General features: G+C 34.9%; 1 protein-coding gene across 8 annotated transcripts in view; it reads right to left on the bottom strand.

Moving 5' to 3' along the window:
* The window catches only part of LOC137238561 (glutamate receptor ionotropic, kainate 2-like), a 61,741-nt gene that overhangs the window by 6,176 nt on the left and 40,847 nt on the right, over positions 1-14,718 (bottom strand). For 3 of the 8 annotated variants that reach the window (XM_067763721.1, XM_067763726.1, XM_067763723.1), the window contains 5 exons: positions 12,656-12,857; positions 12,346-12,509; positions 12,055-12,285; positions 4,336-4,539; positions 2,928-3,012 (listed from right to left, as the gene is read on the bottom strand). In XM_067763721.1, the coding sequence (XP_067619822.1) occupies positions 2,928-3,012; positions 4,336-4,539; positions 12,055-12,285; positions 12,346-12,509; positions 12,656-12,857 (886 nt within the window). The remainder of the gene's footprint in view (positions 1-2,927; positions 3,013-4,335; positions 4,540-12,054; positions 12,286-12,345; positions 12,510-12,655; positions 12,858-14,718) is intronic. The other 5 variants (XM_067763724.1, XM_067763725.1, XM_067763727.1 and 2 more) reach the window with 3 other exon arrangements.

Here is a 14,718-nt window from a genome sequence, read left to right as displayed (position 1 = left end):
TAAAATAAAAAAAACAAATATTATTTGAAATGTTTAAAGAATTTAGATGGTCCCGTTAATGAAAAATTTTGAATTAAAACTTTTCTCAATGCTACAATTTTTTTGAAACAATTTGGTTGTCAATTTGTTAGTGTAAATTTGAATATCATATCCATAATGCAATAATAAAGGTGATGTCAGCAACATAACCTCACTCTTTCGGCAGCTCTATTTGCCAGTATTCACTTGTACTACAAAAGTACTAAATTTTGATTGCTTAATTTTTCGTACAAATTTCCTCAAAAAATTAAGTTTTCTGCAAAATTTTGTCTATATTCTTTTGGGGAATACAAAGTTACGTTTATCTTTATGTCTAAAAAATTCTGGTAGCGGCTTACATAGTTATTATATTTCTAAACGTATAGTAAAATCTACTCCAATCGTAGTAGAACTCAAAGGCAGTTATGCATGATAGACAACCCTCAAAATTATGCATGCCCAACTTTCCAGAATTAGGGAAAAGGTCAACGGGATGAGAACACCTAAATATTCATTTAATCATGATCATACTGAAGTGCCTTGGCTTCATATGGAAGGGCTTTTTCTTTGCAATTTCATATGAAATTCAGGCAATTTCATATGAATCGAAACTATATGTGAGGGTATATGCGAGTGCTATGAAAATATCCAGAATTTTATTCGAAAACCCCCAATTGAGCATAAATTAAATACATTTTTGACGTTGCATAGAGCGTTTTTAAAAAAGTCGTGAAATAGGGCATCCTTCAACCGAATTCTGGTATAGGATCCCCAGAATAGCACACTCTTGAAAAATATTCTTATATGGGGCGTTGTCGAACTGGAAGCTGAGATAGGGTGAAATTCTACTCAACCGTTGATTTACGAATGTTGAAGATGGAAGAGGCGGAGTAAAAAAATAACGATCAAAAAACATGCAACATAATTTTGAGTGATGCGATCCGTTAAAGTAAATAAGCATTTACTATATTAATATGTATGTATATCATTAGATTAATTCACAAATCCCCTAACCATGTTTGAAAAAAAAAAAAACGTTCACAATAGTAAACATCTCCCATCAACCGTTAAATTACTGTTCGATTACTTGCACCATTTGTTCAATAGTTTTATGCAAACTTTTTTGTAATCGGCTGCTCTATTGCGTTATTTACATATTATAAGTTGTTTTCTTTCTGATCTCTATTTCTTAGATTTTCAAAATGAATATCAGTATGTAGTCTGATTTCCTATAGACTAATTAAAATAAACCTGTCTTCCATTTTCGGGCTCGGTTGTTTTTTTCAGAGACATAGTTATTATAATAAATATTTGTAAAAGTCCAAAAATAATAATATCATTTCAATAGTGTCTAGCGAAATTATTACTTTGCAATAAGAATAAAAAGATGTTAATAATAGTGATGCAAAATTGTATAAATCATAAATAAAAATTTCTGTCAAACTTTTAAAAGTAACATAATAATTATCGGGTAATATATGTGTGTATATTATAAAAGTCTCAAAATTAAAATTATGGGTGAAATCTGATTTTTAAGTCTTTAACATTTTTTATCGCGAGACTTAAATGCACATATCTCGGTATGCATTGAAAATTTTGAGGCCTGTTTTGGAATTCAATGGTACTAATTCGGATTTTTTTCAGTATCAATGTTGAACTTGTTTGTTCATGCCACATATGTATGTACTAGGGTGGGTCGATTTGTATGAGCGAAAGTTAACCGATATCGCGCCATGGATTTTTCGATAGGATTTGTACTCAGTAAAAAAAGTTCCACTACACATACCCAGAAAAATAATTTTCGAGCTTTCGACTTTGATTTTTAAGGTTTTTTTCATGACCTACTAAACAAATTTTCATATGTATACCCTGTCGGACCCAAAAATTTCCGCTAAAAACGTTGTCGATAACAGTTTTTTGGAAAAAAAACAAAATATACATGAACATTTTTTAGTAGGTCATGAAAAAAACCTTAAAAATCAAAGTCGAAAAAAGTAATAAAATAGAAATTTCGCAGGCTCGAAAATTATTTTTTTAGGTATGCGTAGTGGAACTTTTTTTCCTGAGCCCAAGTCCTATCGAAAAATAGATGGTGCGATATGGGTTAATAAATCGACCTAGTCTAGTATGTACATATGTACATAGACATACATAAATTGATATGTTCTAGTTTATTGCAAAAATACGAGTAAGAATGGGAATTCGGACAGATAGGCGGACTGATGGGCGAATGTATGGATGAGCATTTTTAGATTTTAATTTCTTTCGGTTGAGGCTAAAGATTTTTTTGGTTGACTTAAATCGGTGAAGGCTTCGAAAAAATTGGTTGAGGCTACCGCGAAAATCACTCGAATGGACACTCGAATTCTCTCTGGATATTGTAACAAATATAACTTTTACTTATACATATATCCCTATCTCCTGCATTGGCTTCTACATATCTGATACTATTACCGAGACAAACTCGTAGTCGAGACAAACTCGTAGTCTCCAGAGGTTTTCTGCATCAGAGTTACATAAATGAAAACACAAATAAACTTAAAGATTTTAAAACGACATTTATCGTCCATAATTATTAGGACAGGACTAATATAAATAAAAGTCCAAAATAATTAATTTTGATGATTCAAACAAAGTAAAACTTTTTAAAAATAACTTCGGATGACTTAAAAAATATTTATTGGGGCAAAAATTCTAAGCGATTTTTTTTCTTGAGACTAGAAAAACAAATGTGTAATTATTATTTTGGATGTCTGTTTTTTTTTTACTGATTTTGTATTTTAATATATCATATGTATGTATGTATTAAAATCTGTGAAAAAACGCAGTTTCGAAAAACTTGTTGGTGGAGGGCATTTATGATTAAACGAACGATACACATTTCCATACATAAATATGCAGGCGTTTACCTAAATTCATGAACGGTATTGAAAAATCTATAATTTCTTGACGTTCCGATGTTATTGTTAAATCTGTGATAGCCAAATCTGCTCGCTACAAATAGAAAGAAAAAAGCATTGTTTTAGGTATTTATTTATGTAAGTAGGGCATAGGCCTCTGCAAATGTGAACGTGAATAATTTCCTTTGTCTTATATCTTTGTTAATACTCCGCTTTGCGTAGACTTAGAATTTCCCACATTCACAAAGAGGCGTAGAGAGTACTTAACATGTATATTATCGATGAAATGTAAAAAGAGAAAACCACATGAACACTTCCGGAAAATGGTTAACCAGAAGGGAAAATTAAAATAATTGACAAAATGGGGTGCGTTTTCGACCCGCCAGCCTGGATGAAAAAATAAATCTTTGATTTCCCAAAAAAATTTGTTTTGAATAACATTTTTTCTTATTTATTTTCGTTAATTTTAGAAAAAAACTTCAATAAAATTTGTAACTAAGACTATTCAAACCCATATCGAATCAAAATTCGAAAAGGTTTTTAAAAATCTGCATGAAAATTTTAAATTTTTTAATTAGTTATTAATTTTCAGTTCAAACAAAGTACATATTATAGGTTACTCAAATTCACAATGATTTGTGATCGTTTTATGTTTCCCAAAATAGTTTTAGATTTTATACCATACGAAGAGCTCATAATTTTGTTGTTTATATAAAATCAAATCTTATACCGCCTTCGGAAAAAAGTTCTCAAAACTCAATGCAAATTTTGAGACTCGTAACTTGTACTTTGTTAAAAAAAAACAAAAAAATCCAAGGCGCGATAACCTCCGAAGAGAGTTTAGTCCAAGCTTCCCTTCCAATTTGCGTCGTACTCTTTTTAACTTTTCCTACAAATTGGCAGGACGCCTTGCGCCTTGCATTTGTTTTAACAAAGTACAAGTTACGAGTCTCTTAAAATTTGGATTGAGTTTTGAGAACTTTTTTCCGAAGGGTGTTGAAAAAACTTTTTTCTAAATTTTCGATGTTGCTTTGCCCGGGGCTTGAACTCAGGATCTTCGGTGTGTCAGGCGGTTCACGCTACGTACTTTGTCAAATAAAAATATAATGTTCTGCAAATCTGATTATTAAAAAAAAAAAATTCAAGAATTTTTATTAAAAAAATTAAAAATTTGTATGCAGTTTTCTAAAAACTTCTAGTTTTTGAAGTTTATCGAACATGTTTTTGATTTAAGTTTGTATAATTTAAGCTATAGGTTTCATTGCAGTTGTTCTAAGATGAACAAAAAATAAAAATAAAAAAAAAAATTAATAACAATTTTTTTTATATTCAACAGCTGTTTTCGCTTTAGCAACTGTATGTATATAAGACCGGGTCGAAAAAACGTTGCAAAAATCACGTCACAAAGAGTACCTACACCTTCATTAATCTCTTTGATCATTCCCGTCGTCACATTTGTTGTCCTATTAAAACTTCCGTAATCGCTGCCACCGTTTATAAACGTATAATTGAATCCCAATTTCGCGGCTAATTCTTTTATCAAGTCTATACTGTAGCCTTCATATTGGTTGTTTCCGGTTAATTTTTTGTGACTTTCCACTAAGCTAGCATAGGGTTTGTTCTAAGAGAGAACACACATCAGAAATAAATTATAATTAAAATATGGACATAGAATATTTCGTGGGGTGGCAGGCAAAACTCATTAAATACACTCAAAACGGAACTTGAATATTTAAGTTTGAAATTTTTTCCCAATTGTACGTGTTTCATTAAAGTTACCCAGTTAAAATAAATTGTATGCATACAGGATGTATGCAAGATTCATATCTTTCACAGCCAGCGTTTTTTTAAAATCCTGATTAAAAAATATTCAAAAATCATACCCCCAGATGATTGAAAATGTTCAAATTTAACAGTATTTTTTCTTAAAAATTATTGAATTGTCGGGAGAGAAGTGTACCCTAAATTAAATTATTCTTGAATAATCATTTCGTTAGCTTAATGTGAAAATGTGCTAAGTCCACTTTTACGAATTTTACAGGAGACGAAAAAAAATTAATAACTTTTGAAATAACCTTCTGTTTTCAAAACTGTGAACGAGGATACCTTACTTCCAATGCTTTTGAGTGTAGAAGCTTTGAAAAAGATAAATAAAAATCATGTATGCCAACCCAGTAGCTATTTTATGACTTAGCACAATTTCCGCGCTCATAGCAAATATTTTCTCCTGACTTAGCACTTTTTACTCAATATGTTCTCCCATCACTCCTCACTTTTAGTGATTGAAATAAAACAATAAATCTATATATTTCACAAAAAATACTACTTCTTTGTCAAACTATTTCTAACGGTTCTGATCTGGACTCTTTTGCCGGATGGTGCGCAGACAATAATTTATATTTAAATTCAAACAAATGCCGTGTTGTGTCTTAAGACGACTGCCACATACTTTATCTACAAACTAAATGCTATATCTATTAATCGTGTTGTCAAGAGAGTAAAGACTTGGGTGTAATTTTTATACTCAGTTGAGCAGAGCTCACAGAGTATATTAAGTTTGATTGGATAACGGTTGGTTGTACATATATAAAGGAATCGAGATAGATATAGACTTCCATATATAAAAATAATCAGGATCGAAAAAAAATTTTATTGAGCCATGTCCGTCCGTCCGTCCGTCCGTTAACACGATAACTTGAGTAAATTTTGAGGTATCTTGATGAAATTTGGTATGTAGGTTCCTGAGCTCTCATCTCAGATCGCTATTTAAAATGAACGATATCGGACTATAACCACGCTCACTTTTTCGATATCGAAAATTTCGAAAAACCGAAAAAGTGCGATAATTCATTACAAAAGACAGATAAAGCGACGAAGCTTGGTAGATGGGTTGAACTTATGACGCAGAATAGAAAATTAGTAAAATTTTGGACAATGGGCGTGGCACCGCCCACTTTTAAAAGAAGGTAATTTAAAACTTTTGCAAGCTGTAATTTGGCAGTCGTTGAAGATATCATGATGAAATTTGGCAGGAACGTTACTCCTATTACTATATGTACGCTTAATAAAAATTAACAAAATCGGATAAGGACCACGCCCACTTTTAAAAAAAATTTTTTTTAAAGTAAAATTTTAACAAAAAATTTAATATCTTCAAAGTATATAAGTAAATTATGTCAACATTCAACTCCAGTAATGATATGGTGCGACAAAATACAAAAATAAAAGAAAATTTCAAAATGGGCGTGGCTCCGCCCTTTTTCATTTAAATCGACATATCTTTACTGATCTTACTTCACGTACTTATCTGAACGCACTTTATCTTGGTATGAAAAATGAACGAAATCCGATTATGACCACGCCCACTTTTTCGATATCGAAAATTACGAAAAATGAAAAAAATGCCATAATTCTATACCAAATACGAAAAAAGGATGAAACATGGTAAGGTAATTGGATTGTTTTATTGACGCGAAATATAACTTTAGAAAAAACCTTATAAAATGGTTGTAACACCTACCATATTAAGTAGAAGAAAATGAAAAAGTTCTGCAGGGCGAAATAAAAAACCCTTAAAATATTGGCAGATATTACATATATAAATAAATTAGCGGTATCCAACAGATGATGTTCTGGGTCACCCTGGTCCACATTTTGGTCGATATCTGGAAAACGCCTTCACATATACAACTACCACCACTCCCTTTTAAAACTCTCATTAATAGCTTTAATTTTATACCCATATCGTACAAACACATTCTAGGATCACCCCTGGTCCACCTTTATGGCGATATTTCGAAACGGCATCCACCTATAGAACTAAGGCCCACTCCCTTTTAAAATACTCATTAACACCATTCGTTTGATGCCCATATTGTACAAACAAATTCTAGGGTCACCCCTGGTCCACCTTTATGGCGATATCTCGAAACGGCGTCCACCTATGGAACTAAGGATTACTCCCCTTTAAAATACTCATTAACACCTTTCGTTTGATACCCATATCGTACAAACGCATTCTAGAGCCAACCCTGATCCACCTTTATGGCTATATCCCTAAATGGCGTCCACCTATAGAACTATGGCCCACTCCCTCATAAAATACTCTTTAATGCCTTTCATTTGATACACATGTCATATAAACACATTCCAGGGTTTCTCTCGGTTCATTTTCCTACATGGTTATTTTCCCTTATGTTGTCACCATAGCTCTCAACTGTGTATGTAATGTTCGGTTACACCAGAACTTAACCTTCCTTACTTGTTTACTCTAAATTCTCTTTTCCTAGTCACATTGACTTCGTTGTTTTAAAATTTGTTGCAATGGTTGGGTTCAGTAGACGTAACACCAGTGACTTTAAGGACCCTATGTCGTTGAAGGCACTTTATATATCCTTGGTCAGAAGTCGTCTTGAATATTGCTCAATAATATGGAATCCTTTCTATGAATATAACTCCTATAGAATTGAGAGAGTTCAAACATTTTTTACAAAATTGCTTTACGTATGCTTCACTGGCCAGACGGCCTCCCATCATATACCAGCAGGTGCAAATTGCTTGGTCTTCGGGCTCTGCATGACAGAACAACTTGAATCTCACTCATGCTTGCCTATAATGTAATAAACGTTAGCACGTTAGCAATTGCTCTGATTTATCTAATTTGTTCATTCCATATATTCCAATGCGTGATCTTCGGCATAATAGATTATTTATCTAAATAACTAATAAAATGAATTATGCTATGAATGAACCTATAACTAAGACTATACATCTAGCAAATCGATTCAGTAGTGTTCTTAATTTTAATAACAGCTTATATAAGTTTAAGCTTGAATTGTTTTCTATTTTTAACTAGTCTGTAACAAAGCATGTAGATATCGACATGTAAGAATTGAAATAGATTATGGTCAGCGAAAAACATTTATCAAACACCAAAGGTATGTCTCAATTGGGTGTATCCAGTTTCAAGGGGTTGTGTAGGCAACCCTCTCAAGGGGTTCCCAGCGCAATATACATATAGCTTCTCCAACCCAATTGCCAACCTCACCTACCCGTGGCGAATTCTGTTTCATTGACAGCCGAGGCTCTGGCGACCCAAAGTTCCTCATGGAACTAGGGGGTGGGAGGACGGGATGGCCCAGAACATTTAATGTGGTCATATAAATCGTTCCCGAGATGGTCGGACTAGTACCTTAATAGTGCTTTGTTACCGGAACGTACCGAATCTATATGTGGAAAAGGACCATCAAAATCGGCCCAAAGCCTTCGGGGAGTGTCTTTATCGTTAATACAACAACAACAACAAAGCATGTACTTTTAGACTGAATGAAATAAATAAGTAAATAAAATGCGCGCACAAAGAAATTACTAGTAATTTAGATTGATATTATTGACAGGTTGACTTAGCACATTTTTTTTAAACAGTTGACGACTTAGCACATTGACACATCATTGCAAACAGCACGTAAAAATTAAAAATTAAAATATTTTTTTCTTGTGATCGATGTATTTTGAATTCAGTTTTAAAACTGCATTAAAATATAATTTTTCAAAAAAAGTGACTTAGCACATTTTCACATTAAGCTAACGATTTACGATTCATATTTTTATACACTTTTCATTCATCTTTTCATTTTATTCATATAATAGTCGCTGCGCTCACAAAAACAGTTATGTGTTTTTCAGTAACTGTTCAGGAGATCAAAAAAAATTATTTCTGGTGTCCATTTGCAAAATTTGTATTTTTGATATATTTTATGGAAAGTATGTTATTGATGTGTGATGGAAAAAATTATGTTTTTTTAACCCATAACGACGTGATAAATATTTGCGAAGTATTATAGCACATAGCTGCTTTCAAACATGATTAAAATTTGCTTTTGGCGGCAGGGAAATGTATGAAATTTGTGCCGTATTTCCTCATAATGCTTACGTAGATGACCCCTTAAGCCCCTGGGAGGTGTGGCCTCATCAATCTGATGTCTGTTGGGATACCCAGGTTTCTGGGTATTTAACAGAAAATGTTTGTTCAGCATTTCATTTCTCTCCCTGATGGGGAGTACTCTCGCCTAATTGTGTACGTGGTGCTCTGGGGACGTAAGAAAACAGCCCGTAGCGTTTCTGAGGGAAGTGTTTCGGCAGGCCTGTATTTTCTTCAAATGAGTAACCTTTAGGCTTGGCGACCATATCGGGGACGCGTAGCATGCAATCGGCCGACCAATTGCTTTGTAAGTAGTAATGAGCGTTTCTTTGGCTTTATCCCAAGTACTGCCGGTAAGAGATTTTAGGATTTTATTACGGCTCTGGATTTTTGGTACAATTGCGGTTTTATGCTCTCCAAAATGTAGATCGTGATGGAACGTCGCACCCAAGATTTCAGGGTGTAAGACAGTCGGTAGCGTGATGCCGATGTCGGGATCAAATAGAGTATATTCCACTGAGTGGTGGGTGATTAACATGAGACCGCCTCCATTTCCGCTCTCGCATTCTTTTCTGTGGACGTTATGTCCAGAGCAGGTCTTGCTGTGTGTTTGGTCTCTTGGATCGCTGCAATGCGGATGTTATGCCGCTTCATGAAATCAACTGTCTCCGTGATTTTCCAGTTAACCCATTACAGTTTAACTGCAGAATTCTGTGTTGTTGTGACTTGCTGAGCAGCGAGGCAGCTAGAAGGTAGTTGGGGCGCTAAGGCCCAGACTACGGGACGCCCATGGGCGTAAACAGCAAGGAGCCACACAAGATTTATAAAAGTTACCGGGACTTCGGGTTTTGGGGTCTAGCCCAGAACATCTTGTCCGATGCAACCATCCCTTGCACGTGGCACACTGACAAGAGTGTGACCGTCCTAAAAAGATTATTTTCCGGCAAACGCCATCTATCTGGACCGGGGTCAGGTACAGGTCCCGGATTGGGATGGAAACCCCGGAGCAGGAGAATATGGCGCAGTCCCGCTGCAAGGATCTGCTGGGGGATGACAATGTGTGGGAGGAACGCAACAAATTAAATAGGGTTACACTGAAATAACAGCCCTTGGTCGGGAAAAATCCCGAGTTGCTCCGGCTCATAGAATAGCAAGATGGTTTGTAATTATTTTTTACATTGAAACCAAAGCACTTTGTTTGCCAGTGTACCTAGCCTCTAGCAGCAATATAGAATGTACTACATATGTATATGATTATAATTGATATTTTTGAAAAATTATACTTTACTTGTTTTGGAATAACATTTGATTAATTTTTAAACATTTTCTGATCATATTTAATACAATTTTCAATCATATAAATTAATGTTTTGTAATCATTTTTGAATACATTTTACGTGATGCATTTTTCTATAGTAATTTATATATAATTAGATGCTATATAATAATCCTCTTTCATCAGGGGATGAAAGCATCCGGAAGTGAGCTATTTGAACCACTGATATACACACGACTGCAACATCCAATATCGTCTACGATCATAAACATCTTAGAACATGATAACGAAATAACTAGAAGAAGCCCATGCACAAATCACAATTTATGTAAATCGTAACTCATGGGGGATGTTGTAGCCGTGTAAACGTATGTCGATCAAGTTTAAGTTGCTTGCGGTTCAAACAGATCACAGCTTCCGTACTCCGGTTCTATCCTGCACATTTGGAGGAATGCTAGGGTACATCTTAGGTTAGGAGCGGCATTTACATTAATTTTAGCCTCGAAAATCTTTTGTATATTTATAATTTTTCTGAATTGCATGATTGAAAAATGTGTGTATATGAAGAAAAATCAGATTTCCAATGAGAAGTATAATTTAAACAAGTATAAGATTCGTTATTTAGCCAACAAAGGTAGTCTGAAAAGATTAATACCGTTTTCACCCAGAAACTTAATCGAATCACAATTCTATTTAATGAAATAATTAAGTTTGAATTTTTTCGTGTTTTTCTATTTTTCGTAAATTATTGAAATAATTTATTTTTGATTGTCATTTGTTACATTGACAATAAAATTCGAAACAACAAGCAAAACCGACTAGAGTTTTCACTCGATTAGGCATTCTATAAAGCAATTATGAGATAATTAAGAATTTGTATTTTGTATGGAGGATTGAGTTCAATTAGGGCTTTAATGTAGAAAACTTGACTAATTATTTCATTAAGCCTTTGTGAAATTGGCATACGAAAGTTGATTGAAAAATGGTTATAAATTTTTGATCTCTTAATGTAAATTAGAAAATAAGTCCAAAATGTGATTGAAAAATTATTTAATCATCAAAATGCTGTGTGGGTTTGAACTGAAAACATATTTATTCATATCAGTGAGATGGTTTGAAGAAATCATTGGTGCAGGAGTGAAAAAAATTGTATCCATTCATGAAATATGCATGCTGTATCAATGATCATATGTTTGTAAAATAACACTTTTATGAATTGTGGCTGCACGTACATATATAATTTAGGCCTCTTCGATTTTTATTTATTGTCTTGAAGAATCTATTCGTATTTACGAAATGTACAAACCTTTTTTTGAAACGAACTCCTGAATAGGAAAAACTGGTGAGAGATTGAGCAACTTTGAGCAATAAACATTGAATATATCGAGGATTAATGACGACCGCCTACCGTTTGACCCAGGGTGCTTTGCCGTCATTAAACTGCTGTGAAGATAATTTTCAGGATGGTGGGGTTCGGCCAAACCTGTATGAATTGTTCGTGAATTAATGGTCCCTATTATCCAAGTTGATGGCTTCAAGTTGGGCCCTCTTTCATCATATAAATATTATTGTTATTGTAATTACACATGTAGAATAAATTCCTATAGATCAATGCATTGATAGTGCTTTCGTAAGTATTGTTCATACGTACGCATACGTAGTTTTTCAATGATTTTGTATGCATTCATCATTTATACAACCATATGCATACCGATATGCATACTGTGTACTACACAAAGGGCGTAATAGAGTATGCATTCTCCCTGAGGTACAAAACGGTTTAAAAAGAAATAAATGTGCTTTTATACTGGCATGCATACATAGCTGCAATTCATGCCGCAAATATCGAAACTATTCTTAATGAGTTTTAACCGGCCACCCTATATCTTTACTTATCTGCGTAAACATGTAAAAAAATATGGTAAAGTAAAGAAATTTACTGGAACTGATATAAGAATACGAAAAGTCTTATTCACTAAGGAATTAGCATCGCCTTCGTTAGATAGTTCTATAAGAGGTGGCCGTTGGATAGTCAAATTGTTGTGTTCATCCCAAGTACCAATTTTAACAAGACCTGTTATTTGTAACTCGACTATATCTAGGGTGTAACCCCTACGTATGTTGCCCTCAAAATAAATTGGCCCAGTAATTGTTTTGTCACGAATGTTTATCTATAAATATTGAAAGTATTTATGTAGTATATTTAAATCATGTTAGCCTCTCATACTTACTGATCGCATGTAGTTTCTAAATGTTGAGCCATCTGGTTGTACTTGATCGCTTTGGTCGGAACAGTTCAATGGCTGTGGTCGATATACAAGGTTCTTTGTCGTTTCAGCAAAAACTTGCACAGCATCATAAGTCAATGCCATTTCTAAAGTTATTGGACTAAATCCTTTTATAATGTTGAAGGCGGAAAGATTTTTCGATGAAAATAGTATTTAGTAGGTTTATATTAGAAAGCTTAAGCTTTAGCATAAAATATCAAGATAAGTGCATATATGTATATATATTGTTCTGAGAATATTTCTAGATACCGACCATTATCTAATATTTGTTTGTCGTATTCGTAAATATCCAAATTCGTTATGAGATCTTGTACATTTGATTGATCTGGAGAAAACATTCGCATTCCTGTTATATTAGTTTCGCTGTATTTATACTCTTCCAAGTCAAATGTGTGAAAATCTAAGTTGCCGATAATGTAGGAATATTTATTATTTATGATTCCGACCTGCTGAGCCTAGAAGAGCAACGAAATATCATATACTTATGTAATACTTCTGTATTGATACTACAGGGTGGGTACACTTCCAAACACCAGGGTGCGGATATAATTGAATATACCTAAAGTTTAGAGTAGGTTTAGTTAGGATCATTGTGAATTCATACAAGTGAAAAATCTTTCTATTCCTTCTGTCAATAGCTGACAGGGAATTGAAGTGCTATGAATTACCTATTTGTGTTTCAAACCAAATTTTCTTTTAAATGTGTCTACAGAAAATCAGATTACATATTAATATTAATTTTTAATTTAGAAAATATGAGCAGCCAGTTAAGCTAACATTTTAAAATATGTCAAAAAAACAATATGATAGGTAGGTAGGCCGGTGAAATGGCTGCGACCCTGGTCGCCCAAGTAGCTATTTAAAGCCATTTTGATGTCATGTAATTCGTCTAAAAACCTACGGAATGTTAAGGTCAATGTATTACAACCAGCCACAGTTGTTGATATAATTACGAATATTCGGGATTGCTATCACAGATAACCCTCTGAGGTCTTCTAGAAACGGGGTTCCAAGGAACCTTAGCCAGGCTCTAGCTAGAGCCGGACATTTACACATAAAGTGTTCTACTGTCTCCCTGGCATTTGGATCTTTGCAGCTTCTCCAGTAGTCGTTATACGAAATGCCCATATTTTCCGCATGCGTACCTACTGCCCAATGACCCGTGCAGACTGCTATCAGTTTGTGTGTGTTAGCCCTGGATTTGCTCAGAAGACTTCTCGTCCTCTTTCCACCATAGTTTGGCCAAATGGATTTTGATATTTATTTATATGTAGTCATACATGACAAGAGTGCACTTACAGACTAATGACAAAACTTAGGATTTTTTTTTTGTGCTTTTTTTTTTTTATAAATAATAAATGTTAAGTGATCAATATACATATTACACGATTATACAATTACAACATTAATCAAAACTTACAAGTAGTGGGAGCTAAGATACTTGGCTTGGATATCATAAGTGGTTTCAGGCTCTGGATCAGGGACTGATATCAGTCTTAGACCGGCCATAGTGACGAATGTCACGCGTGATTAGTTATCACGTCCTGCACGAGGTGCCCCTGCTTCTACTGATAATGGCGGATCTAGAGAGGACAACTCGATAAAACCCGCACCCCTTGAGTCATTGTGCCGAGCTCAGGGGAGGGAGAGTCAAGATCGGTACACAACGGTGACGAACTGGACTGTTTTAGGACTTTGATTTCACATTACATTTTGACTTGATGACATTGGGCTGGTAGGTGCGGTATTCTGCCACTTTAGTAGGTCGGGGTGAAACCCTACCAAAATGGCTGGTAGGCTAATGCTGCACCTGCCCACGTCCCGTTAAAACCGTGGCGGGCCTCAAGGTACGTTCCGGCTCCGTCGCCGTTAAGTTGGTGGTGTAGGTGCGGTTGAAGATTTTCCCGCTTCGCGTCCGGTCTGGCTCTGAACGCATTACTCATAAGGTAATGCGTCAACCCTCGCGTGGCCTCCCTGCGTAGCATAGATAACCACGAGATCGTTAAAGGGCGACTACACAATCGGCTCCGGATAGCGGCCTTGAGGGGGGACTTTTTTAGAATGGACAATACTAATACGAATCCGCCAAGGATGGGGTGCGGAAGAAGAGCGCTTTTGATGGAAATCCGTCAAATCAATCTTCAGCACTCTAAGGCGGCTTCCGCAAATTTGGTGCTCTGCCTTGAAAAAGGCGGAGTAGATATAGTCCTTGTCCAGGAGCCGTGGCTGAGTAGTAACGGCAGTAAGATTTCTGGATTAAGGACTGGAAAATTCAACACCTTGGTGCATGGGGAGGCAAGTAGGCCTAGATCCTGT

The sequence above is a fragment of the Eurosta solidaginis genome, chromosome 1, assembly GCF_040869045.1.
Source record: "Eurosta solidaginis isolate ZX-2024a chromosome 1, ASM4086904v1, whole genome shotgun sequence".
NCBI classification, from domain to species: domain Eukaryota; kingdom Metazoa; phylum Arthropoda; class Insecta; order Diptera; family Tephritidae; genus Eurosta; species Eurosta solidaginis.
This window is presented reverse-complemented; position numbering and strand designations above follow the sequence as displayed.